The 27,157-nt window shown below is 36.0% G+C and overlaps 4 protein-coding genes across 7 annotated transcripts; 2 read left to right on the forward strand and 2 right to left on the reverse strand.

Moving 5' to 3' along the window:
- Window positions 1–1,738: 1,738 nt before the first annotated feature.
- LOC18047002 (auxin-responsive protein IAA20) lies at window positions 1,739–2,786 on the reverse strand. Its single transcript, XM_024189323.1, has 4 exons — window positions 2,606–2,786; window positions 2,270–2,496; window positions 2,068–2,173; window positions 1,739–1,929 (listed from the first exon to the last, which is right to left on the reverse strand). Exons 1-4 carry the CDS (start codon window positions 2,743–2,745, stop codon window positions 1,881–1,883), a joined length of 522 nt encoding a protein of 173 aa, XP_024045091.1. The 5' UTR covers window positions 2,746–2,786; the 3' UTR covers window positions 1,739–1,880.
- Window positions 2,787–4,854: 2,068 nt separating this feature from the next.
- On the reverse strand, window positions 4,855–9,619 carry LOC18047003 (protoporphyrinogen oxidase 1, chloroplastic). The gene is made up of 9 exons (XM_006444561.2): window positions 9,015–9,619; window positions 8,520–8,705; window positions 8,318–8,402; window positions 8,008–8,155; window positions 7,842–7,922; window positions 7,495–7,666; window positions 6,965–7,124; window positions 6,758–6,861; window positions 4,855–5,674 (listed from the first exon to the last, which is right to left on the reverse strand). Exons 1-9 carry the CDS (start codon window positions 9,414–9,416, stop codon window positions 5,375–5,377), a joined length of 1,638 nt encoding a protein of 545 aa, XP_006444624.1. The 5' UTR covers window positions 9,417–9,619; the 3' UTR covers window positions 4,855–5,374.
- A 5,364-nt stretch (window positions 9,620–14,983) lies between these two features.
- LOC18047006 (meiosis-specific protein ASY3) lies at window positions 14,984–22,129 on the forward strand. Of its 4 annotated transcripts, XM_006444565.2 has the most exons (11): window positions 14,984–15,364; window positions 15,828–15,960; window positions 16,823–18,361; window positions 18,469–18,622; window positions 19,477–19,608; window positions 19,728–19,791; window positions 19,895–20,044; window positions 20,115–20,173; window positions 20,551–20,685; window positions 21,271–21,362; window positions 21,756–22,129. In XM_006444565.2, the coding sequence occupies exons 2-11, from the start codon at window positions 15,886–15,888 to the stop codon at window positions 21,828–21,830; spliced, it is 2,475 nt and encodes an 824-aa protein (XP_006444628.2). In that variant the 5' UTR covers window positions 14,984–15,364; window positions 15,828–15,885; the 3' UTR covers window positions 21,831–22,129. The 4 variants fall into 4 exon arrangements, 3 of the variants coding, with proteins under 3 accessions (XP_006444628.2, XP_006444627.2, XP_024045329.1); XR_002906695.1 differs by lacking the exons at window positions 20,551–20,685; window positions 21,271–21,362; window positions 21,756–22,129 and having other exon boundaries at window positions 19,442–19,608; window positions 19,728–19,802; XM_006444564.2 differs by lacking the exons at window positions 20,115–20,173; window positions 20,551–20,685; window positions 21,271–21,362; window positions 21,756–22,129 and having other exon boundaries at window positions 19,442–19,608; window positions 19,895–20,020.
- A 1,006-nt stretch (window positions 22,130–23,135) lies between these two features.
- On the forward strand, window positions 23,136–26,815 carry LOC18047007 (transcription factor APG). The gene is made up of 8 exons (XM_006444566.2): window positions 23,136–23,401; window positions 23,491–24,355; window positions 24,443–24,538; window positions 24,670–24,735; window positions 24,846–24,911; window positions 25,197–25,628; window positions 25,791–25,924; window positions 26,018–26,815. Coding segments are annotated over exons 1-6 (1,527 nt in total). The 5' UTR covers window positions 23,136–23,399; the 3' UTR covers window positions 25,791–25,924; window positions 26,018–26,815.
- Window positions 26,816–27,157: the final 342 nt, after the last annotated feature.

The following is a 27,157-nucleotide window of genomic DNA, read 5'->3' on the forward strand; positions in this document are numbered from 1 at the left end:
AACCATAAAGCATGTAGCGCATAGCATATGGAAATATGCATAAGCGCCAAACTATGCGAATATGAGATGCACCCAGGGGACATACAGTGGTTGTGTTCAGACAGTGGTAGTTCAGTGTAGAGTATGTTGAATAGAAACTCTCTAGTTGAGGCTACGAAAATAGGCAAAAGTGGGCTAGTGCTGTTGGAACAATCAAGACTTAGTCAAGCACATCAAAAAATACCTAGGAACGTAGAGATCATGTAGGAAGTGGGCTATTGGTGACTTAATCAAGCTTTTCCTCGATTTTAGGCATAGTGGCTGATGGTTCCTAACCGCATGGGTAGTGGGAAGTGGCTTGCTAAGTAGTTTCATATCTTATGCCTTAATCACCTATTTAAGAGGGAACTGGGCAAATACTTCCTAAACTTGAGGGATTGTAATTTGAGATGACATCATGGGAGAACGCCACTTAACCTAGGTAAGTGGGGTTGTCACTTGTATATAAGGCATGGGTTCTGCACTTTGTAAATAGCTTTTTAAGCTTTTGGTTAGAGAGCTCAAGGAGCATTTAGCTTTGGCAAAGAAGAGTTCTTCCATTCTTTGTATAGAGTGTAGTCTCAAAGAGTACACAAGCTTTTGGTTTAAGCTATTTCTTTTCTATTGATGAAGATTTAGGGCCTGGAGCCTTCGTCAAATTTTTTGTGTTCTTGTTGCCTCATGCCTGATTCTTGTTTATTATTGTTGGTTTGGCTAGTCTATTGCAATAAACTCTATTACGGCGCACTCTGTTGACATTGTTGAATGGCTGGCTAAGTGAAACTTAGCACCATCACGCGGGTTGTCATATCTTCAAAGAAAAACTGGTAACAATAGGCATGATTGCATTCTTTAGATTTTAAACTCGGAAAGTACACAACGAAATTTAGAGAAAAAAAATTACAAATTAGAAAATCATTTATTTAAAGAAGGTCATTTTTGCTATTAAATAAATAGATTTCAAAACTGGATTTTGATAGAGATAACAGAAGAATGTTAGAAGCACCGCTCTAAAGAGTGATGGAAAGTTGGGCCATACAAAAGTAAAGATTTTCATGGATTGCTTATGGCAATTGAAGCAAACATTTGAGTAAAGATTCTCGTGTGGATGTATCTATGAATTTTTATACAAATTTAAGGTTCACAATGGTAGGAAGGGCTTTGAATTTCACAGTATTGTGAAATTCCAAATTCGCTCAAAAAGTTCATATAAATATCTGTCTGATAATTTTCTTTTATAGTTTGAAAATAGATCTTACAATCCGAGTGAAGAATAGAGAACCACTACTTGCTTAATCTATCATTTACACGTGTCCCTAAATTATCACTAAACTCAAAATGTTTAAACAAACAAACAAACAGCAGAGGACTATAATGGAGTTAAATTATTCATATATATGGATGGCCCTTAGGCGCATAGCCTAACAATGGGCTATTGCTCTCTCTCAATTGTTGAGGGTACGAGATTGAGTTCCATAGAGGCTCTCTTTCCTTACCACAAAAATATGGAATATGATGGGAGTTTTCTCTAATGTTGTTAAGTGGGAGTAGATTTTTGAACTAGTTTCAGTAGATTTTTGGACTGTATTGTAGACCCATAATCGTAATATTTTTGTAAATTGTAACCATTATATACGTATGGGATGCGTTTTTTTTTTTGAAGCTGTAAAAAGATTTGTTAGGATGCATGCACTAAGAAAATTTACAGCCAAAACACTACTATTAATGCTCGTATCATTTGCTCTAAAATATATACATAAGTTTCTGCCTACGCTATTCTTTTTCACTCCTGAACGAAATGTTGTTAGAAAAGAAAGAGAGGCATATATATATATCGATCAAAATCAGCTCAGCAGGCACTGCTACATGGCCCTCGTGATCTTTAATCTCCTCACAGTGGACAAGAACATCCTACAGGCAAACAACACAACAAGATTATCACTTTAATTGTGCTATAAAAAAACTTAATGAAATTATTTATTAAAAAAATCAGATATAGAAGAAAAATATATCGTTAATTAAAGGGATAAATATATAGATGAAGCTTACTCCCAAGGAACATCTCCAACCATCATCCAGTCCCCTTCCTTGTCTTCATATGTTAACACATGGCATGTCTCTGAATAAGCTGATACTGATCCGTCCATCTCAGACCCTGCTTATTTGTGCAATTAAAAATTAATTTTATTTTTATTTATCCAGTTAAACTAATTAAAACTGCACCAAAATACAGTTAAATTAACTAACTTACAGATAATATTGGTGCTGAACATATAATCGAGGGTCCTAATCAAGTCATGGTAACCGTCATGGGCTAATAGATCAAGTTTTCTGCCGATTGGGATCCCTTCCATGTAGACCTTCACAAAGAACGTAGCACTACTGCCTTCGTTTTCTTCTTCTTCTTCTTCGAGGGCTCTTCTCATAATAAGCGGCTTTGTCGGTGGCCAATCCGATGCTTGATCATCATCCCCCACACTAACATTGAATATACATAAATAACTACTCATTATTTATCATAACCAAGCAAATTAATTAATGATCATAAGCAGGGTTGCATTATCAATCGATATGTATGTATGCATACCTTGGTAGTGAAAAAGGGTCATCTTGTTGAGAGGCCGAGATGCTCAGTCCAAGCCGAAGATCAGTACTAAGGTTTCTTCTTATCTGAGTGCTGCTCTCAGTAGAAGAGGAAGAACAACTTGCAGCTCTGGCTTTGCCCATTTGCTTCAATTGTGGAGACTGAAGAGGAAGAAGCCGCCACCCTTGGGCTTCTATAAATAGAGAAATATGGATTATTACTCTGTTGATTGTTGGGGGAGGCATTTTCTTCATATGACTGGTGCTGGGCCTGATATGTTGCTGGAGTAGCCGACATGTACACGTGTCCATTAGAAGCCGAACTGGCATAATTTCCTTTTTGAACCCCAAATTAATTAAATGTGCTTCATGTGTGCATTATTATTTAATTAACTATTTAAACGTATATACATTTTGTCATTGAGTTCACGCTAAGGTAAAACTTAAAAAGACTCGTAAGCATCATCTTTCATGATCGCATTAATAGTAGACTTGAATTCCTCTCTCTCTCTCTCTCTCTCTCTCTCGTTAAAAGAAAAAGTTGAAAATTACATTCAATAGCATCAACTGCACATTTAAACACTATACTTTGTAAAGCAAATTAAATACTATTACTGTTAGGTAGTTGAGGGAATTATATGAATGTAGACAATTCTCAGAGTCCTTGGATGTTCCAACAGGATACAAAAGCATCGATGTTCGAATCCTTTGCGAGAATAAGTCTATTAAATTCGACCAGCTCGTCCCGAATCAATGTCCAATGGATAAGATTATCGTGTTAAGCACCCATGCCTTTGATGCTAATGCATATAATTAAGGGTATTGGTAATGATGAGAGTACTATAGGTGTTGTATAACAGAGTGACAGATTAATGTGGGTTTAATTAAATGTAAGACATGAAACATTTCCATTGCAAGCCATAGTGTTTCACAAGATATTTTAGTAAAAAAAACTATATAATATTATTCATTGCATTCCAGCCTTATTATATAATATGTCTTTAATTTGATGCATCTCAATTCTCACAACCCATCATCATTATGAGAATGGAGTGTCACCTGAGAAGATTGAAGACATACATATATGTTCTTTTTTTTATTTAAAAAAAAAAAATCTTTTCTTTTTAAGATCCTGTCTTGAAGATAATTTTGCAAACACAGGGAAAAGAAGAAAAGACATAAAGTGCACTTACATTGTTGATGATTTCTTCTACATTCAACAACATTATCCTTTCCCCACGTTTACACTCCACGTGTCTAATGCACGCATATCAAATTCATTCTTTATATATATATAAATATTTTAACTATATATTAATGGGCATGAAAAGGAACAGGCAATCTTCCTTGTAACTAAAGAAACGCCAATTGTTAGAGAAGAAGAGACTGAGCAACAACGGGTAATTTAACAAACAAACGAGGAAGAAAAAAGGAAAAAGGAAAAAACAAGGTAAAAATGTTCCCCGCTAGCCCTACCATAATGTTGCTTCAATTGGTCATCATGGGACTTTCTCTTCCTCCAACGACTTTTATTTTGTCTATTATGAAGTTAGAGCATAATCACCCAACGCCCGCCCCTTTCCACAAATCCGCCACAAAATCTCTTCGCAATTAGCTGTGTGTTTCAAATTTCACGCATCTGCTCCATCATCATGTCTACTCCTCTAGAATTATCAGTCAAACTAATTAGGATTGCTTTTTATTTTCCCATGCTATATTGTCTCCATAAACAGGCCCTACTATGGAGGCTAGATCCCATTTCCAGCCTTACTTTATCGACTTTTTTGTCTCATTGCCTGTAATTGATTCGTGACTTTTCCTACAGTGTGTTCTCTTGTTTAGTTGTTTTCTGGGGTGGCTGGGTATTTCATCGAGGCCAACCTTTGAGCCACCAACGCAGTATCTAGCCACTAGCCTCAATAATCAAATATTGTGCTTCCCTGTTACTTGCTTTAATAGTAATGAGTTATGTGCATTATGAGCCTTTTCTCCAATAACTAGAATGTATATATAGTGATGTCGCTTGCTCATTTTAAAGTAGATTGCACTTTTTAGAAGATTACACAGTACCGAGATCTGCACTTTATCGGATTTGTTTTGTCTTTGTGTGTGTGTGCGTTTCTTTTTTCTTTTTTTTTGGGGGAGGGGGGGGGGGGGGGGGGGGAAGCATGTTCGAGGAAAAAATAAATAAATAAATAATAAGACGAGCAGTTGCCACTGTGTACTAAATTTTTTGAACCACGCAGCACTACACAGCCAATGACAACTCGCCCTGCCGCCGCTATGTTCCGGCGGCTCAAGGAAGGCCGAACCCTTGCCTGTGGCGGCCCTATCTAGTTTTAGACATTGGGTCAGGGTCATATCAATATCATCACAAAAAAGTCTACAAGTGTTTGACATATCTCTGGTCATTAATATTAGCACAAGGATGCGGGGACCCAAATCTACTGCATCCACTTATCTTCAGACCTTCACTCGCCCGTGATTAATACTTGCATCGCACGAGTAATTAAAACATACCAAATAGGCTCAAGATGTTATATACAATGCACCATATCCTTTCCACGTTCCCTCGGCGCACTGATAAGTACTATTTGCAAATCACTAAATAAACTGACGCGAAAATGGGGTTATTCACTATCATTATGATATGCCCAGTACAGAGGAGCTCCACTTGCAAAATAATCAGCATAAAATTCTACAAAATAGGGAAAGGGAAACTTCCCTTCGGTACCTTTCTACATAATGTAACTGTCATCGATTAAATTCGTAACTATTTGTATGCATACTGTGATAGAAAATTGGAAACCTCGGATGCAACCTCATAAGCACTCTCCACACATCGACCCAAAGCCACACCAGCTACATAGTTTCCCCCTAAAAATAGCCCTTGATATCCATTATCTCTCAGAGAAGATTTTGCAGCATCTAAGAGATCAAGATGACCAACCAAGAACTGTGGAATGGCTTGTTGCCACACTCTCACACCCAATACAAGTGGATCTTTAGCATTAGGATTTATAAGCATCTTTCTTAAGTCGCGGTCAACTGCTTCTACAAGCTCGCTCTCCTTCTGCAAGGAGGAGAAAATTGGTATTGTTAGAAGTAACAAGAAACAGATTAAGGCTTCAGAAGATGTAAACCTTTTGAATACAAACTCGTCAATATAAATATCTCCACTTAAAAGACAGCTACAAAAGATAGATTGGCTGATGACGGATGAAAACTAGAGAACAATCATTCTTGAGGAATAACTATTACATGCGTGCAACATGATATTTTCTTGTGCTCAAATTTGAATTTGTAAATGATTTTGACCATTAAATGTCTCCCAGATTAAATCAACTGAAGAAATTCTCACTGCAAAATAGATGCAAAAATATGCTTCTCCTTTACCTAAAGTTTCTTTGTATCTTTCTAGATGATTTAGAACGCAGATTAGTCATTTCTTCATTCAGCCAAAAATCACCAACTCTACAATGAAAAAGTTCCTATACCTTTACATGAAAATCTCAGTATGTTTTCATGAAACACTCTTGTATTGTCTTAATTACAAGACAATGTTCCATTCTCGGAGGTGGAACCATGACTTTATTTTTCTTTGGAAAGACAAAATAATTTTACTATTCAATGCCAAAATTATTATACCATCCAAATAGGCATGAGACAATTTAAGGAACCAAACCTAGAATTTTTAATTTAATTGTATCCCATATATATAAATAAAAAAATGTAGTTCTTTTTTTTTTTAATGAAAAAAATGAGTTCTACCGGAAAAGGAAAGAAACAAAAGAGGAAGAGGGAAAGGGAACAGAAATTAGAAAGGTATATTCTGGCATTTTATTAATTGATAGATGGAGAAAAATATAAGGGAAGATGAAGAGAAAATAACTAAAATACAAAAATACAGACATGAAATAAAGAGTCCACTCTTAATATGCTATCACAAGTCCTAAAAATACTGGAACTCTGAAATGACAGGGGCCAGTTAACAGAATATGTAATTCTTCCAAGATTACATAGCCTGAGGAATACGTGGCTCTCCCCAGACCATTCTTCAGTCCAAAAACACCATCTCTACCATCAAAATACTACCATATCCATAGGAAAAATATCACACAACAGACAAACAAATAATATATGAGAATTATCTTACCTTGGACAAAATTCCAAGATTTGTAGCACCTCCAATGTAGTTTAAGAGCAAAACCCTTCCAGCTGGTGCTCGGTTGGGAAAAAGTGATGAGCTATATATTGTTCCTTTAAAAAGGGAGGAAAAAAATAAGTCCATTTTAAAATAAAGCTCTTAATATGGTTTGATGACGCTTATTCTTTATAAAATGAAAATAAAGCATCGTATTACCTAATGTTTCCACCCCTTGGCTCCGTGGATGCAATTGGCCAAACCCTTTTAATTCACCATCTATCAAGCACTCTGTCCGAATTGCTTCTTTTGGATAAGAAACAGACACCGCAGCAACTGGTGGGTAGTAAAATTGTGAGAGTGCACCGGCAGCATCTACCTGCAAAGAAAATGTAGAGATGTGGAAAGAAAGTCTATAAGCTAACATACAGTATAAGATTGTCAGAGTGAGGTCAAAATTTGAGTTGATCAAAATTATATGGTTGTGCATGTCTACACGTAAAGCAAAGGCTCTTTGGACCTAATGAAATGATCCTTGTCACCCAAAGATATCACTCAATTAAATGCCATATCAACCTCTCAAGGGACAATTCATATAAAATTAATATATTGAAATCCTACGTAAATTTACATCCTAAGATAAATATCACTATTAGTTCGGGGTGTATAGAATAGGCTGGATGCAGACATTCAGGCAGTATAAAAGTGAAGGAAGCTCCTATCTGCCAATGTGAGCAAAAGAAACATACAGAAAGTGGACGTAGTAGACTACTAGCGACATAAGATGGAACTGTCATAACAACACTTCTGCTCCGCAGAGAAACCAATCCTTCAGGTGTTTCATAAGTCAAACTATACTCTCCGCTATCCAATTTCTTGACCCCTGAAAGCTTCCAAGATAATTTGACTTTGCTACCTAACCTGCCAAGATTACCACATCTCATTAAGATCTTCTACCTTCCATCCATACTTGAGGAACAACAATGAGAGAAAAAGGAACTACCAGAGAGGCTTCTGTTTGTTGCTCAGAATGGCAAATAACCATGCTACCAGAATCATGTAATCAACAGCATATAAGATCAATAACAGAAGTTACCTTTTAGATATTGCCTCTGGCAGCATAGTAAGTCCCTTCCTAAAAGATCCAACTGTTTGGCCCTTTGGCTTTGGTAGACGCCTGCAAGAAAACTCAACTCAGCAATTTGAACATAAATTCTTAAGAAAAACATCACATAAGCCTCAAAGCACATATAAATTATTACGGGTCTCGAGGTTGCTTAGGAGCTTTATTTTTTTCCTGGATTGCCTTAAAAGTTCCACCAATGATACTGCCACCAGTCTGCTCCAGTTTCCAAACCTTTCCAAATGCTGCTTTCATGCTTAGTTTTGAAGGATCTCCTGCATAAACCCCTGCCGGCAATAACAACTTTATGGTCAATTGGATTATTAGGGAACTTATACAAAATGTTGTTTCTAAGAATTCCAACCCCCAAGCACAGAGTTAAAGCAACCAAAGCTTGATAGAATGCTTAACAACATTTGATACTGAAAATACAGATTATCAAATATCACCTGAACAAAATGGCTCAATTAGACGCTCAAAAACCTCATCACCAAGGTTACGCCGCACAAACTCCTCAACTGATTCCTCGTGACCCTGTCACCTTTGTCAAAGTCTATAGTATGAGAAAAACAATTGATGAAAACATGAAAAGGGTGTATGGCCTTGTGATAAATATAATTTAAACAAACAAATGAGAGTAAGAGGACAAACTGGAGGAGGAGGTCGAAGGCCAAGAGCACCAAGGCCAGCCCTAATTTTCCCTCCGATGCTCATCAAATCAAAGATAGGAAGGTCTGTTGGACTAGATGGTACTGGCCTCAATCTCCCATTCCATAATACAAATCTCGGTGCATTTGGGTCCCCCAAAACTAGATCATCCTTCAACCCACTATCCACCTAAAATGAAAATGTACATTATCAATACAATCAAGTTTCTCAACATTTTAGCTAAAACACACGCAAGCCTGCAAACAATTTCAAACCGTTAAAACAGCACGCAAGCAGTTCCTGAATCTAAGAAACTTTAATTGAGCCTCAAACTATCATCGAACTAGCTTATAACATAACAAACACGATGAAGCGCTTAAAATAAATAATGCAAATGTAGAACTGAATTCCAACAAAACTACGGCCATCGTTTCATTTAGAGCTTATAAATTAATAATTGCAGGAATGATAAAAGCTTAATATGGGTCTAAAACGTACCACCATTTTGAGCATGGGATCAGAGGGCTGGAAACTGTTGGGCCCCTCTTCCCAGAGATATCCATCTCTCTCAACAGTGATGATGTTTCCACCAACTCGATCTCTAGCCTCGGTGACAATCACATTTGGAGCAACAGCGCTGTGGTTGGTGGCGAGTGCCTGGGCGATGCAGAGGCCACTGATTCCACCGCCAATAATCACACAATCTGCCGTGGCGGCATCTGCAGCGTTGAGATTTGGGCTCAACTTAGATGGAGAAATTTTGGATTCTTCGGCGATTGAGCATCGAAGTTTGAGGGGTAGTCGGTGAATGCGGAGCTTTTCGGTGGGTTTTAAGGGACAAGGGAATAGAGATGGTGTCGGCCGGAGAAGCGAGATGTCTGTGAATGTCAACGTCGGCATTGGCACTTGGCAGAGGAGGAGGAATTCGAGGTTGTTAATTGTTACCGTGCCTTCTGGGTCTCGAACCTTTTGTGCTACGACTTATCTCTTAGGGGAAGCATACGGTGTACATACTCACACCAAGTGCTCAACTTCTAGAACGCTGTATGTATCTCTTACTCAACCTCCCTTTTGACTTTAGCTTTCTTTGCCCACTAGAAAAATCTCATCGCTCTACGAGTTAGCTAGTTAATGATCCTTGTTCTTTTCAATAAATAATCTTCCGGTGATGCTATGGGCCTAAAATCAATTTCAGCCTCAATTATTGTCAAATGCGGAGTGCAGCTCTGGTTTCATATTCCTTACTAATTACTGCATAATTTACTACCACGCTCTAAGAGCATCACCAAAAATTTCTTTAAATAAAATTTTATTATTTATTTGAAGAGTTACATCATTATTTAAAGCTCTAAAAGACATTCCAGTTAAGATTGTTCAAATAAAAATTGATTTTCTCTCTTTAAATTTGGAGAGTTAATTTCTCTCTCTTCAATTTATATTTTATTATTTTTCATTGAAGAAAGAGAGAGAAATATTTTAATTGCTATTAACTTTTCCTTTAAAAAATTAATTATATGATTAAAATAATATTAACTTATTTTTATTTAAAGAGTCTTTTAGAGAATATCATATTTTTTCATCCTTCTATTTGCCACATAGGTAAACAAATAGGTATTTGAAGAGTAAAATATATAGAGGCTTTTGAAGATGCTCTAACAAACACAAACTCACAAACGCTTATAGGCTATTATATCAATCAAAGAAGTTTAAGTTTGTGGTGAAATATGAGCAATAAAGGGCATTATCAACACCCATTTGTAGACTTTGACTTTTCCAGGCACATATAAGTTATACTATAACCCTTATCCTTGTTACCCTCTACGCTCAGCATCTCGACAACATTAAGAATAATGTATTTCTGGCAAATCGTGAAACTGAGAAGTGTGCAAATGAGCAGAGTTGCGAAATGTTTGTTTTTTGTGGACCACACAAATGTGAAATTTTGTGTCAATCAGTCAAAAGTCAAAACCTTGTTGCATACACCCGCGTCTCTAAAATCTTCCAAATCTGCGAGAACAAGTTAAACAGACTTCCTCAAAAAAAAAAAAAAGGTTAAACAGACTTCCTAAACTTATAACCCCAATTTATGTGACCTTCCCAAACAAAATGAACATTCCGTAGTTCGTCTGTTTCTTATAGAATTATTTTTTTTAAAGTCAGATTTGGACTTGGTCTGTTTTAAAATTTTTATTTTGATTAGAAGAATTTTACTATAAAATAATATTTTAAATTTACTTATTTTGATAAATTTACGATATTTAGAGTTATTGTATAAAGGGTCCAAAACCCTATCTTTATTAATTCAGACTCATTCGATAACTTCATAATTCAGAAACTTTCGTTTCTCTATTTTTCAACCTTAAACATTTTTGGTTCATCAAATATTCTTGAATTAGTTAATTTTAGGTATAAGTAAAAAAAAATTAGTGACATAAATGAAATACTTATAAATGGACATCTTTTTTCTATATTCTAATTCCATCTAAACAGGTGCATAAATTGACATGGCTAACCCCGTGATTTCAAGACAAAATTTGAATTTAATTCCCTACTCTAATCCATGCGAGGCTTTCCAAATATGAGATAAATATTTAATCCCAAAAGCTAGTCCAATCTCATACTTAATCATGGCTTTCGATTATAGTCTTTAATTGGGTAGAAAAAATGAGAGGAGAATAGAGGAGTGGAAAAGAGAGAGGGAGGAAGAATTAAAATGAGGAAAAAAGATGATTAATTTTAATTTTATTATTTAATTTGACATGAAATTTATTTTTTTCCTTTTATTTTTTACCTGTCTCTTCCTTTCCTTTCCTTTTAATTTTTTCAAACCAAACAAAACATAAGTTTCCATTTCCCACTTATAAAAAAAAACCTCATTGCATTGTCTGACAACCGATTGCAAATCAAATTACTCACTTCGTTACAGCGAGCCATGGAACAATAGGACCATTGAAATCCATTCAAGAATAATCAGTACAATATGAGAAAAAATGTGAACCTCGTAGCAATATTGTTTCTAGGGTCTTGTTCAGTTAAAATTAATAAAACTTACAGCCCACTTAAAATAATATAAAAATTAAGTGGACTCCACTGCCATATTACTCTTTTTTGCATGTTTTATAAGAATTGTAAATCGTAACTTAGTAAAACTCTTGTTTTTCATAAGAATATTGTGATAGTATTGACGCACCACCGATGATCAGCCGTATGATTCGCGCACCAAAGGGACTCTAAAACAAGTTGCAGTATGAAACCTCGTGAATAAAAACGAATGCTTCAATAAATCAAGTGGGAGCAAATTTCATCCACAATGCCAAAGTCAGCACAAGCAAATAGTTGCTGCTCAATACATCACAAGACAAATCGCCAATCGGAAATCCTACAAAATACTAAGAATTAAAAAAAAAAACCTATAAAAAAGGGACACATTCGTCTCCGATTTAAAAATGAATGACCTAAAGGGCAGACTTTGCTAAAAAAAAATATAAATGTCCAAATATTGACACGCTTATGAACTTTGTACAAAATATGCGGCATAAATTTATTAATTGAATGAAAATATAAAATAATAAAAATAAATTACGTGAATCAAAATATATTTAATCTAATTAATTAAATTATATCATATAAATTCATACAATAACTTGTAATTCTATCATTAGTTTTATTATAACGGTTGCATGTCTTTAATATTTATTTTTTAATATTTTTTTAAGCTATTATATATGGCGGCGAAGCCATTGTGCCGACATAGAACGAACATTGGAAATAAGATGGCATTTTTATTGCTTGTCACTACGGTACTGGGATATCATACATCATAGATTTAGATTGTCGGAATTTATTAAATTTTGTTGATTTTTTTTTTTGTTATTTAGTGTTGCATATGTTGTGGGGTACTCCAGGTTACCATAATCGGACCCATGCTTATTTTATCAAAATTAAAAACATACTTATATAGTAAAATCTAATTTCATTTAAGTCCAAAACTATTACAGTAAGTGAGTAATGCTAACGAGACCTAATTTATTTCTCGCATTACCAATTTTTAATGCATATCACTATGTGTATTTTTCCATTATCGTAAAGGAAAGATTACATAATTCTCATCTCGGAACTCATTTATCTTTTATTTTTTAGTGTAAATTTTTACAGACATTCTCCATAGATTTTCTGAGAATGCTATAATTTATTATCAACTTTCAATAAACCTATAGTTGTATTGTAAGTAGATTGTAATATGTATGTATAGAAGCAGATGTGCATCAGTAATTATCTTTTTAATTATAATTTTGATGCAATAAATAAAAATACCAAAGATTAAGAAAGAATTTGGTAGTCTCAAATTGAACCAAGTGCATAATTAATACTCATTATCTTTGACCATGATGCACATTCTTTTTTCTTTTTAATTGTTCTTTTAATGCCATATTTATTGGTTTAGGGGATTCGGAGAACTCTACTTCCAGGTCATCTTAGGTTTTTTAATTTAATATCATTAACGCCCCATTTGCTGTTTAGGTAAAATCGATGTCTGCAATTCTTTAATGTATTTTTGTAAGAGTGATGATACAGTCATAAATTCTTGTACAAACTGATGTAGTATTCATTAATTGGTTGAATAAAAATATAAAATAATAAAAATAAATCATTTGAGTCAAGAGATATTTAATTCAACCAATGAATTAATACCACATCAATTTGTACAAAATAAATTTGCACATGAGTTTGTGGCTATATCATTACTCTTTTTCTAAACCTTTAGATTTTATTGTTAAGTTAACGGTTGCAAGCGTCCGATTTGTAACAGTAGAAATTATAAAATAATCTGAAATTTGGTAGATATATTTCCACCCGAAATTAAAATACATCCGCTTAATACCAAATTTACCCTCAAAATAACGAATTTTTTCCCTTATTTTCAATTTTCTTATTTACTCCCATCCTGTTTTCAAGTTCATGAAAAAGATAAATCAATGGGTTTTTGCCCCATTGGGAGAGCCCTTACACTTACAATGTTGAGAGTAAGGGTTCGAGCCCTTATAAAAGCATTATGAAAGTTAGTTTCAATCCTCCTTCAATTATCAAATAATTGAGTGAAAACAGTCTTTCTCTCACGAAATGTAAGTGGAGTGGACACCCCTCGAATATTAGAGAGGATTTAAAGAATCTGGGTAGTACATCAGTAACAGTCCTGTATAACAATATTAAAAAAAAGTTAATAAAAAAATATATTCAAGAGAAAAAAATCACAAAAAATAAAAAGCATAGTATGCGAGGAAGCCTCCTAAATTCTTAGAACTCTTATACGATGATAGTTAGAATTCAGGAAACTACAGCAACACAAGGAATCATACTAATAGTTTGATTAGCGAGAACTACAAAGTGAAATGGGAGGAGGTGACTTGAGGAATGAGGTTGGTTCTTTAGATGTTTAGGATTGTGTTTGGTATTGAAGTGTTGTACTTTTTAGGATATAGCTGTTGTGAAAAAAATATAATTATAAAACAAAAAGTTAATAATATGTATTAAATATAAATTTTGAATAATAATTTTAAAAATTATTAAAAATAAAATATATTTTTCGTCATCTAAGTGACAAATCATATTAATATAACTTTTAACTTACAACAGTTAATATTTACCAAATACTTTAATGTTATAACTTCTACTGAACCTTAATTTTAAACACACCCTAAATTACTTTTTCAATCAAGCTTGAAATTTGAAATTATTTTGACCCCCATAGTAGATCTTTATTTGGGTCACCGATTCATCATATATTGGAAAAAATATTTTGTTAGCAAAACCAACTACCAGCCATAAATTTCTATTTTCTTTAGGTTTTAAACGCCATATATAATTTGATTTTGTGGTTGAAATCTATGCCTTGGTGGATGCCAATTTACGGTGGATAAAAATTCAAAAAAGAATAAAATAGTTGTTTGAGGATAAAATTATAAATACAATAAAAAAAAATCATAAACGGAGTGTTATTACACAAAAAGAAGGGTGAAATTTTCATCACCCTTTGAAAATTTGTTAAATATTTTCGAGTTTAGTTTAACAAATGATGGGTAACCTGTTTTTAAAAAGTTACAATTACTATAATTCCTTTTGAACAACTTAGTTGCGCGATAATAGTAACTGAAAAAATGTCGATCCAATGCTAAAAGTATAAGCAAAATCATGCAATTGAAAATTTGTAACATTTGAATTTCATAATAAATTGAATACATTCCATGATTATGATAATTTTACTTTTTACGTTCTTATTTGAAATAAAAATATATATTATCACAATTATCATAATCACTATAGACTTAAACAGCTAAAGGGCTTTGATATATCGTCGTGAACCTTTAAATGTAGGAAAAAGAAATACAAAATCAGGGAAATTGTGAGAAAAAAACGTATAATAACACTACAACTGGACAAGTTATGGTGCAACGTGTAACATTTTAAGATTCAACAAAATTTTCCTAGAACGAACCAAAGCCGTCCAAATGTCGACTCAAACATTAGATTGATGATCATCACTACAATCGGTTCCTCGCGGCGGGCACTCTTTGCCACGCCGTTCCTATCGGACAATTTAAAATCGAGGGTTAAAATCGTCAATTTGCAGGAAGAGCGGTGCGCACTTCGCATTCGGTCGTTTCGAACTTTCGATTCAAAAATCAGTGGCCATTTGATTTTCCCGCTTCTTTGTTTCGCCGCAAAACTTCGCGATCCGAAATTTGATCACTTTCTCTCTCCCGTGAAGAAAAAATCTCTCTGCTAGATCTCAGATTTCTCGCACGAATTTCGAAACGAGCATCTCATCCCTTTACGCTGCCAAATAACCAGTGAGCGATATCCTTTATCTTCCTATGAATTTCTATTTTAAATTTGATCAGTTGAACTTTTTATTCGTCATTTTTCACTTTCTCTTAGACTTCTCGTTATGGCGGATCTTAACCTAAATATTTGTATTTAAAACCGCATAAGTCGTCGTTCTAGGGTTTTTATGGTAGCTGATTTTTGAATTGCACAATTTTTACCTGTTTTGCTTCTTAATTACTGAGATCGAAAATTTGTAGTCGGTGGAAAATTGAGAATGCTTGAAATTAGTTTTAACCTGTCTTCTTGTTAGATCTGATCCGTTCTTTGTAGATGGCAATGCTAATTTTGAACTTATTCTCTTTGTAACAATCTACCTTGCTTAGTTCCCTCGTAATTTTCTTTTTCAGTTACCACACTGAGTTTTGGAATTTTTTTTTTTTTTGGTTCCAATTGCTTCTTACTCTAATTGTTTTTGTTACTCTTTAGGTTACAGCTGTTGTTGGTGGTGTTGGTTTGTCGTCTTTGCAGCTTAAGAAATCGTGAGATGGGGGTTGATGTGCGACAAATATTGCGAGACATAAGTGAGAAGGAAGTTGATGTGCGACAAAAATTACAGGACGTAAGGGATGATAATGCCAACTTTAAGAATTTACAGCATAAATAGGATGTTTTTTCATTGCTTCTTAGTTAAAGTTGGCTAGAAGATTTGGTGTAATTATATTTCAACTAAAATTATTCTGTTGTCCTAGGTTGATAAAAGATGGCCTGTACTTATTTCCGACATCACAGATCCTTTCATAAAGTCAATACTTATTTAATTCTAAAATTTCGGATAGTAACTCGTTTACAGAATGGTTTTCCAAGATCAAATAATTAACCCTTTTGTTTTTAAGATGCTTGATAAACTCATTTTTGCTGCATAGATTTATGCTTGTCCATTATTGGATTTTACTTGGGATAGTGATTGTGGCAGTTTTTTATTGCTGTTTTCCTTGAGATTGTGTGTGTGTTTAATTAGTTGTTAAGAGTTGCGTGGAGAATGGCTTTTGCTTGGATTTGTAGTTCTGTGCAATTTGTAGACCTTGCTTGATCAGTTGATATATTGGTCATTTTTTTGTATAATCAAATTTTGTTTGGAACTCCAATAGTGTATATCTTGTAAATATTGCCTTCTCAGAAGTTATGTGAGGGCACGCTGACAACATAATGATTTTATAGAACTGGTTATTTGGTAACTCAGTTTTGCACATTTTGTGAATTTGGCTTTCCCTGTGTTTAAAATAAGTGTGTGTGCCTCAGCATATTTGAATTTGGGTTATAATGTTGCGATTGAGCATATTTGAATTTTGTTTAATCAAAGCTCCAAGTAAATCATCAGTTGCCATCTGAACTAATAATTGAATGACCAGAAGATGAATAATTGCAACCTAAATGAATTCCTGAGAAGATGAATAATTGATGAGCTGCAAATTATGTTTCAGGATGGAATGACCAGAAGTCAGAGTTTTGGAAGCAATAGTCGTCCATCTAGCCAACTGAGAAAGATCTCAATTGGAATTACTGTAGACAAGAAAAAACCTGAAGCTGCAGAGGAAGATGAGGCTAAAATTCCAAATGTGGAAAGGATGAATCTGAACAAAGAAAAATCCATGCAAGCAGAAAATAAATGTGAGGGTGCCTCAGCTGCCACCAAAGGAAAGCAATCTGACGCTACAGAGGAGATGAGGTCACCTTGGATTACTAAACGATTCTTTTACAAAAATGCACCCATTTCAGATACTGTCCCATGCACTAATCAACCTTCTAGCGGACCTGCCACTGGTGGGAGGCAGAAAAAGCTTAATAGAGTGAAGGATGCACAACTAGCACATTCGGTTCAGTTTTTTGCAAACCATTCTTCTATTTTACGATCTGGAGATAGCAATCAGAAGAAGTTTAATGGCATAACCTATTCAAGGAAGGGAGGGAAGAATGGGAGCCAAGTGCAGGTGGAAGAGTTCACATTTGCAACTGCACAAGAAGCAATCGTATCGGATAAAGTTGTGGCAGCAGAAAAAACGGATAAAGCAGAAAACAGAACTGAAACTTTGAGAACAAAACTTTGGCAGATATTGGCAACTGTTTCTTCACCCAAAAGTCAGCCTTCTAATTCTCAGGCTAAGGAAACAGGTGTGGATAAGTTGAAGCCAGAGCAATTTGTTGATCAAATTGGTGACAGAATTGTCAGACCCAGGCAGAACTCAGATACTATAGAAACTGATTCTGAAAGTCCCAAGCAGCCTACAAGTAGACCCTTAACTCGATCTTTGTACAGAAAGAGAGCTTCAACTAAAGTGCTACAAGAAAAAACTAAACTTGGTTCATCCTCTAATACCAAACAAAAACACCAAATGAACATATACTCTTTCCAAGATGGAAGGTCTGCGAACCTGGATGGTGCTATCAACTTTGGCTCTTTAATGTCTACGCTGAAGAAAGGTCAGATAAAGAAATCAATCATTGAGCCACATGAAATTTCCTTTGCTGAAAAGGATAATGCAGATGAGCCTCAGCTAGCAAGTAACAAAAGTGTGTCTCCAACACATGCTGAAAAAACACTTGATCATAAAGAGGACAGTATTCATGGTTGCCCCCCTCAGAATAAGAGAGATTACTTTGAAAATAATAATAAAATGCAAGACAACGAGTTTCATCAACCATCAGATTTGAAAAAGATGAATCAGAGGGGTGACAGTCTGGCATCAGCAGGAACTAGGGAACATCAAGAAGATTGCAGCAATCCATCTTCGAAGAATGTTGTTGAACCACCAGATGTGATCGAAAGTCCAACATTTGCTTTTAAATCTCCTATCTTAAGCCCTTCTCCCTGCTCCACTCCGAGAACAGTCCAAATGGAGCAAGATGTTCACGATCCTCCGCTGAAATATAGAAGATTTAGCTTACGAGCCATCCGTAGCTTCAGGGCTTTGCAAACTTCAAAACCAGATTGTTCTGGGTCAGATGCAGAAACAGAGTCTCCTGTATCCTTAGCTAATTGCTATCTGAGGGATATGTTAGTTGATTACATGCAATAATATCAATGTGAGAATATCTTTTCCTGCCTTTGCCTTTCCTTATTATGCTTCAGGGTGATGCAGAAGAACTTCAACATTTTTCACCCAGAAAACCATCACCTTTGAAGGAAAAAAAAGACGCAGAAGAAGACCTGGCTGAATTTTCATCTGAAGATGGGGATCTTGGGAGCTCTGAAGATGGTTCCCCCATCATCAAAGCATACGAATGTATGTTTGCTTGATAATAATATTTCTAAAATTTGAAATAAATAGATTTCCAGTACTCTTTTTTGTTTTTTTTGCTGATCTCTTTTGTGAAAACTAATTTAGCGTGAGCTTCATTTGATATTTTTGTGCAATGCAGTTGCATTGCAGAACCTGTTAAAATACTTTCCCCATACTGTTGCATGTTTGCTTTCCTTATTCTTAGATGTTATTACTGGCAGTTTTGTATGATAGGTTTAGTACATTCAATTTAGGAATGATAAACATCATCATATTCTAACTATGATCTCCTTTCATATTAGGGTATTTCCTAGGTAATTGGTGTTTTAGTTATTTCATTCTTTTCTTTAAGATTCTACCTTCCCCACAGAAATGCCCAGGACACTTGACTTCAGTGCGTTCAAAATGATTTTTTTTTTTAAAAAAAAACTGTTTCAATTAGAAAAAGGGTCATAGTCGTTTTAGTTTTCACCCCTAATACAAACGACATATAATTTTCAATAATTCAAAAGAAATTTTGTCAGACTAAAACAAGTTTTATAAAGTTTGTTGGATTTTTAATTTGTCAAGAGTCAAGATATCACTGGTTTTAGAGTTGTTCAAAATTCGGCTTTAAGGATACTGGGTATGACAAAATAGTACAGGCATCTTTCGGATATCCTTTGGTATCCTTTGATTTATTCTGCTGTCCAACATATTTCTTAGAATTTTGGTTCAACAGGCAGTTCCTGATTCCTCTGTATGTAAACCAATTCAAAGAGCATGACATCTTCTCAAAGAATTTAAATTTTCTGATTCGTCTCTTTTATTTCATAATGTCAGCCACTTTGTTGGCTTCATCTTATGGTCACATGCAGATAACCGAAACATCTCTCCAGAAATTCACACTAGTGAGGAACCAAACTCCATGCATTGTCATACTAAACGGCTTTGCAACCATCAAGGCATTAGAGTTGATCAATTCAGTCCCACCTCGCTCTCCACAAAAGGTATAATTTTACTTATATGTCAATATCTTCTGCTCTGATCATCTCCATATGAAATGTTCCTTAAAATGTTATATCAGTTTTTAAATTCTTTCTTCTCTTTTTCTGCACCAAATGAGCAGACAATGGAGAGAGAGAATGGTTCCTGGAACCTTCAGAAGAGAGCCAAGAGGATGAGTTGGCAAGGTTTTTCCTTTGTATGCTAACTGAAGCAATTATGGTTTTTCTTAGGAAACTATCTTAGCTCCAATCTGTTTGTTGACTTGGGTTTAACATGACAATGTTTCAGGGCTGTCACATTGTTTGCTGTTGGTTTAGAAAATTTCAGAAGGAAAATGGATGCTGCTACGAAAAGGAAGTCCTCTGAGATTTTGTTGTCTGTTTCTGAGGGGATACATTTACAGCTGCAGAATGTTGAGTCACAGATCCAAACAGATATGTAGGTTTTTTAGATTGACATTTATTATTGCAAAAATAAATTACTTAGGTCTGAACTGATGATCTTCCAGAGGGAAGCTGACAAGCCTCAGTAAATCAAAAAGAAAGCGTCTGGAAACAAGATTTGAGGGTAACGAATTATGTAAACTGAATAGTTCGTTTGGTTTTCGTAACTTTGTTAGCAAAAGTGCTTTATTTTATCTTAAAATTTGTCTTTATAATCTTGTTGCTTGAGATAAGAAGCCTAAATTAATGAAAATCTAGTGGTGTTTCTTGCACCATAGTACACATCTATGGTGTTTCAGGACTTCTATCTAAGTCACCCCTGAAGGGACAGTTTCAGCAGATATACAGTTAATTCTTTAATCAATGTATTATGGCGCTACCGATTTTATGGGTTTTTAATAATAGCTCAAGAAATTCACTTCTAGGAATTTAGCTGTTGAGATGTCATGTCCATTTTTTCACTTTTTCATTTTTGACGTTTTGCTTTTGTTTCTAATGCAGAGCAACAAGAACAACTGAGTTTGATTCATCAAAAATTCAAGGAAGACATTCATCATCATCTCCAGAGCTGCCAAAGTACCATTGAGGAGCTGGAGGCCCACCAGATTGAACTGAAGGGAACTGTGAAAAAGCAGAGTATGATAACGATTAAATCTGTTATTATATATTTTCATAACTGATATTGTTGTTAATATATATCTTCCACCTCTGTCAATGTATAATTGCTTTACAAACAATTAAGTAGGTTTTTCCATATGGCTCAAGTGATTTTGGGGACCGAGAATACAGTAAGATTTAATTTAATTCTTTGAGTGGAAGCAGTTGACGAATGAGGTTAGCAGTCCCTTTGTGGGTCTCAGGATGACTGCATGTCTCGGAAGATGAATCATTCCATATATTTTGCATAAGGCTAATCAAAGGTTCAATCTGGATGAGTCACTGATGTGAATAGATATGAGATTGTCCCTAAATTTGTGCAGAAATTTTGGAAAAGAAATCAATATCTTTAACTGTTCGGTGGAAAAATAAGTGTGTTTTGGGATCTAAACAGAATTGGATCCATTTCATTTTTCTGCCTCTTCCAAAAACTTGTTGACAATTTTAAGTGCATTCAAGTAAATGGATGTTTCAAATCTTTACAGTGCCATGTTATTTCTCATTATCATTTATTGAACGTCCTGTACAGGATTTTGGTTTATTAGTTATCTTTTGTGTTGACAGGAACATCGCATCAAAAGCTCATCTTCCAGGTGGAAGAGGCAGTTCAGACTCTACTCAATGATGCCCAAAGAAGAATCACAACCGTCCATGAGGCAAGCTTCTCCTATTTATATGATTTTTATAGGTTGGTCTTCTGTTTATTAAATTAATTGGAGATTTAGGCACTTGGACTTTTATGAGCATGAGATGGCCACACCCACTTGGCGTATTCTTGGCTGAACTGCTTTTAGCGCATTCAATTTCCTAGGTGTTGACAAACTAGAAGCAGCTTAAGAAGTAATCTCTCTTGGTATATTTGTAATCTGGCCAACTTATCATTAATTCTTGGGATTCTACTGGGATATCCAGTGAGTGAAAGTTAGATCCTTAAAAGACAGTGCTCCATTTTGAAGTTAATCAAGTTGTGCCTTAGTTTATGTAAATGCTATGCAACAACTCTCATGTAACTAGTATAACGTGATTGTTATTTTCATTGTTCATTGCAGTCGGCGAGGAATAAGATGCTCCAGTTGAAACATGTAATAGCTCACAGTCTGAAAGAAGAAGGTATTCTAAATTGACATGATTCATACAGCCCGCTAGCAACAAGGAGAATTTGTCCATAATTAGACAGAGCTGGAGATTTTTATTGATGCTTGATCTTATAATCCTCTAGTCGAGGACCTCTACGTAGGAATTTACTTTTCATTATATTCCAACATGTAGTATGCAGAAGAATGCTTGCAATTGTAGAGAGATTTATTTGATGAACAAAGAATACGTAATGCTGACGTTGTGTGCTCACTCACATTCCTGCACTGCGTCCATTTTCAATTGTATTGCCACTGTGCTTTCAAATCGGTCGATTTTCAAGTGTTATTATTATGCATGTACATTTTTTTGGTACGTTTGGGTTCATAAAATTATGCTTTTTAATTGTTAGGCTGGAGTTCTTTTTCCTTTATCATTGAAGTGGTCTCGCCTAATTGGCAAATACAAAATCTTATCTGTTTGTTTAGCATGACCGCTTGTGGTTTTGCTTCGTCGCTTAGGCGGGAAAAAAGTGCCGACAGAACAACACAGGGCACGTGAATTCACACGGCATCACGTGAAGGACACGCTTTTCTTCCTAGTATTTTGCTTCTTTCCCTGGTTGTGAGGGCACGATATGATGTTGTGAGGGCAGAGTGCAGGACTGCAGGTGAAGTACTTTTGGGGTGCGGGGACCCCACTCCACGTGGGTATATTCGTGGGCTCGTGGTAAAAAAAAAAAGAGTTGTGTCTTCATCATATCGGAAAACGTCGCCTTCGAAATATAAGATAAGGAGCAGATAGGCTAGTCTATAATTGCAAAGAACTGAACGTGACTGATGAGATATTTTTCCTGTCATTTTTGCCGTGAAGTAGAGGGGCCCAATTACTAAAGCAAATGGCCGAATGGGTCACTTCCTACTTTGTGTCACAAAGAAATGGGTCCTTCTCCGTCCACCCCCAGTCTTACACAGAAATCAAATTACTAATTAGGACATCCTTCGCCCAAGAAGAGAAACGTTAAGGTGGGATCCTACCACCAGGCTTGGACAACTCCATTACCACAGGGTTGCGAGGATGGGAGTAGACGTGCTTAAATTTTGTGCACTAGTTCTTGTGGATGCTGGCTGGCACTTCATCTCTTAGGATTCTTTCATTATTATTATATAAACAGTTAAGTTGTTCGAACACTCGACTCAATTGACTATTTGATATGAAATGGTCTGATTTCGTAGCAGTCTCTCTCCATCTGGGAAGCGCGTAGAGTGAAAAAGCAAGCAGATTCGATTTTACAAATATGCCAATATAGAATCAGCCTTTCGGCTGCTTACAGAAATTACATCGATCCTAGTTAGCTATCTGAGACTGTGTTTTCGTCACCTTCTTCTTATCTATTATCATACTTATCCTATATATTATCGTCTATTCTTATATTCTGATAAGTACAAGAACTGATGAGATCAAACCCAAATTTGATTCATTAGAATATCTCTTCAACTACGGAGAATTAAAATTAAAAAAAAAATGGTTGCGACGACAAAACGCATTCGGAACAGCATCCAATTAATATCGCCCAGCTGAAGTTGACCAGCAAGAAGAGCGCTAATTTAACTTTGACCATGTAAGATTTTCCTCAGCTACCCTAGCATAATAAGCAAGTGTTTCCTATTTTTGGAGGACTAAAGGTTGATGAAATTTCTGTTAATGCAGGTCTAATCAAGAATTTTTGGAGCTTGTGTGGGAAGATGGTCAACTTCGCATGCGAGGTTCTTCAAAGAGAACTCAAAAGAGCACTTCCTCGTGCATTGATCATGCTTCTCGCTCGTCCAATGCTCGTTTGGAAAATGGGGGAAATACAGACACCTTTCCTCCAAAGAATGAGAACCAACATGAATCGCTGCTTGAAATATCGTATAAAAGCCATTTTAATGCATTTTCGGAACATGCTACAGGTTATAATATTGATTATGATGATAAGCTACGCAAGGACTCTCAAGTTGTTCCGGTGCATGAAACTACCCCAACTCCAACGGGTAACCGTCAGTCTCGTGATTCAACTCCACTTAAAAGGCCACGAGTTAAATACAGCCCGAATCTACTTTCATTGGATGTATTGAAAAGAGAACCTGAAAAGAAAAGAGAGCAGCCAGTTAACTTTTCTCTTTTCTTGAGATCTCCAGCGCTGCGAACAAGCAGTAGGAGAGGTTTCTCAAGAGCTGAGCCTGAGAAGGTGCAAAATAAGCCTCGACTGCTATCGCCAGCAGCTAATGGTTCAGCGAGTGTTAAGGGATTTCAGAACCAGCTGAATTCTGCAGACACAAACGCGGAGCTGTTACAACCAGTCCCAGTCACAGTCCCCGATGTACAATCGGAAGCTGATTACAGCCGAACCTCGAGCTTACCGGCTGAGAATACTGTCAAACGAAAGCTGGATGCTGGAAAATGTATAGAACCACCAGTTCCGTCTTCTTCCTTATGCTCACTTGGAGCTTCAAATAATAATCCTGCGTGTACTACTTTTAATTTGAAGAGGAGATATGAAGATACCGAGGTATCCGCTTGTCCTTGTGACCAAGTACGTAAACTTACCCAGCCCCTGATTTGTTTTTCATGTTCTTAATTTTGCTATGATTCTAAGAAAGTTCAATTTTGTTTGGTGCAGTATGAGAAGAAACTGGAGAGAAAAGCAGTGACTGTTCGGGGCAGCAAAAGTAACCGGAAAAAACGAACTCCTGAAGTTCATAAGCGATATGAACGGGTGAGTTAGTGATCCCACTCAGAAACAAAGAAAAGCATGCATGTTCCAATGTAGTTAATCTACACACACACACACTTATATATATATATATATATATATATATCGCTAATTGGCTGACTATCTGCCTTCAGAAGCGAAGAGATAAGATCAACAAGAAAATGCGTGCATTACAGGAGCTCATACCAAATTGCAATAAGGTAATTAATTATATACAGCACCGGGCTGCGGGCTACCCTACCTGTCACCTTAGCTAAAATATTTATTTATTTATTTTACCACTTCCTAACATCAGACGGATGATGCTTAGGTGGACAAAGCTTCGGTGCTTGAGGAGGCCATTGATTACTTAAAGACTCTTCAGTTTCAAGTAATGGTATAAACACCATACTATAGATGCTTTTGTTTTGAATGAGTGTGTATATATATATTAGTTATTTTCAGGGGAGCGCTTATTTTTTAAATGTGGACACCTATTAAACTGTAGAGTTATTTTTTAACACACTATAAAGTTATGTAGTTTAATAGTAGTAGAATCTAATTCTATTACACGTGCTTGCATGAAAAAAATGACGACCTCCACAATATATATGTGTGTGCGCATGCGCGCGTGGCAGGAATGACCTAATAAATTAAGGCGGTTTCTTGAATCTTGATGCAGATGATGTCAATGGGAACAGGGGTTTGTATGCCTTCGATGATGCTACCTACAGGAATAATAGGAATGCAACAAATGCATGCAGTTGCACCGCAGATGAGTCATTTCCCTCCCATGGGAATTGGAATGGACGGGAGAATGCAAATGGGTGCTGGCTGCAACCCAGCACAGTTCCTAATGCCACCCATTCCAGGAGCCACTGCTGTGCCTGGAATCCAGATGCCTGGCTTTCCTGGACAGCCGCTGCCCATGTCCATGTTACGCACACCATTAGGACTAATGCACAAAACAAATCCAGTTGCCGGCGTCTCTCGAGCTGCTGCTTCAATGGAAGTCAAGGACTCTGCACCGCTCACAAATCCCGGGGATTCCAATCAGAACGTAGAAATTAACAAAAGAAACGTTGAGCACCACAAGATTCGACCTTCTGCTTAGGTTTGGGCTAATGTCATACTCACAACGAACATTTTTTTTTAACCCTTTTAAGACTAGACATAAGGGAAAACACGTTAATTAAGAAGATTCACCATGCATTCATAATTTGCATAAGCTTTTAGGTATTTCCCCATCACTCAAGTCTTATTCCTTTTGTTATAGGTTCCAGTTCCCAGGCCGTGAAAGTTAATCCAGAAATTCTGCTTCATTCCGTGCAAAGATACCATGATTCTGTCACTAGCAATGGGGCTGTTGGATCTTACAAGCGAATAATATTGTTTCCGGTACTACTAGTGGTACGGTTCGATTACACCAATTGACTTTAGTCCTTCAACTCATTTCAATTCAAAAGAAAAAAAAAAAAAAGCTGACTATTGAAAATGATGCAGGCTAGAAATCGCAATGCGCACTAAATAAATTCCACAAGAGGATATATGTAACCCGATCGAGAGTCCGAGACAATAAATACCTCCAGCTGCTTGGCCATATTTCTCCAACAGCCGAAGTTCAGAGGGAATCTCCAAATAGGCTTGAAGGTGATGTAAGTGATTATTGCTTTGGAGAGCCCGGATAATTCAACCTTGAGATGTCTTTCACCAGCTGAGACTACTGCTGAGGAGTTTCAACGGCTTCTATACAACACAAGTTAAAATTTCGATAAGGCATTGCTTTCTAGCAGTTATTCACCCTCAAAAATCTTAAAAAGAGGAAAAGCCTCCTGCCTGCTGCAGTGAAAGAAGCATTAACACATTATTTCTTCCCAGCAAAAGTCGCAGGAAGAATGGGATCCATCTTGAACATTCACCGTAATGGCTAGCAGTTGAGGAACTTTCAGAGACTACACGAACCTATCTTTAATTACCCGTGAGTTGGGTCTCTCTCTGTTATTGCTGTAGTGCAGGGATCTGCAAAAGATCGTTCTTTGATAAGTCAGATATCTGTAGTCTGTTCATCGTGTAAGTGAAAAAAACGCACATGGACTAGTTCACTTTATCAGATCCTCACCATAGTTTGCATTGGAAGATTCTTTCTCAGATGTATCGTGTTCACCCAAAAATGTCTATTAGAGGCTGATATCACCCAGAATCTTTATCAATGCCAATTGGAACATTGAGATCTTAAGCTGACATCAGAATTGACTAACCACTTCAGCATCATCGATAGGATCACTAGGAAACAAATCCGAATACAGCATATGTCCTTCATCCTTCATCTCTATCAGTAAGGTTACTAGTACTTCTTGAACCTTAATAAAGTCTAGATGCATTTTGCTTCTGGCATGGAACATGTGAATGCAAGAACCAATCTGGATCCAACTACTTCCTGGTTTCTTCACCACACCATTCTCTTTTATCATTTTTCTGAACTTCAACACACCATTCAATCTGTGAGTGTATGCGTATATATTGGATATGAGAACATTGTGACCTGGATTGTTCTGATTTCTCTGGAGAATGTGCTCTCCAACAAGCTGACAAAGCTCAACCTCATTAACATGGGTGAGTTTTCTAAAGCCTAGGAACTTTATC

Source organism: Citrus clementina, unplaced genomic scaffold (assembly GCF_000493195.1).
Source record: "Citrus clementina cultivar Clemenules unplaced genomic scaffold, Citrus_clementina_v1.0 scaffold_3, whole genome shotgun sequence".
Taxonomy (NCBI): domain Eukaryota; kingdom Viridiplantae; phylum Streptophyta; class Magnoliopsida; order Sapindales; family Rutaceae; genus Citrus; species Citrus x clementina.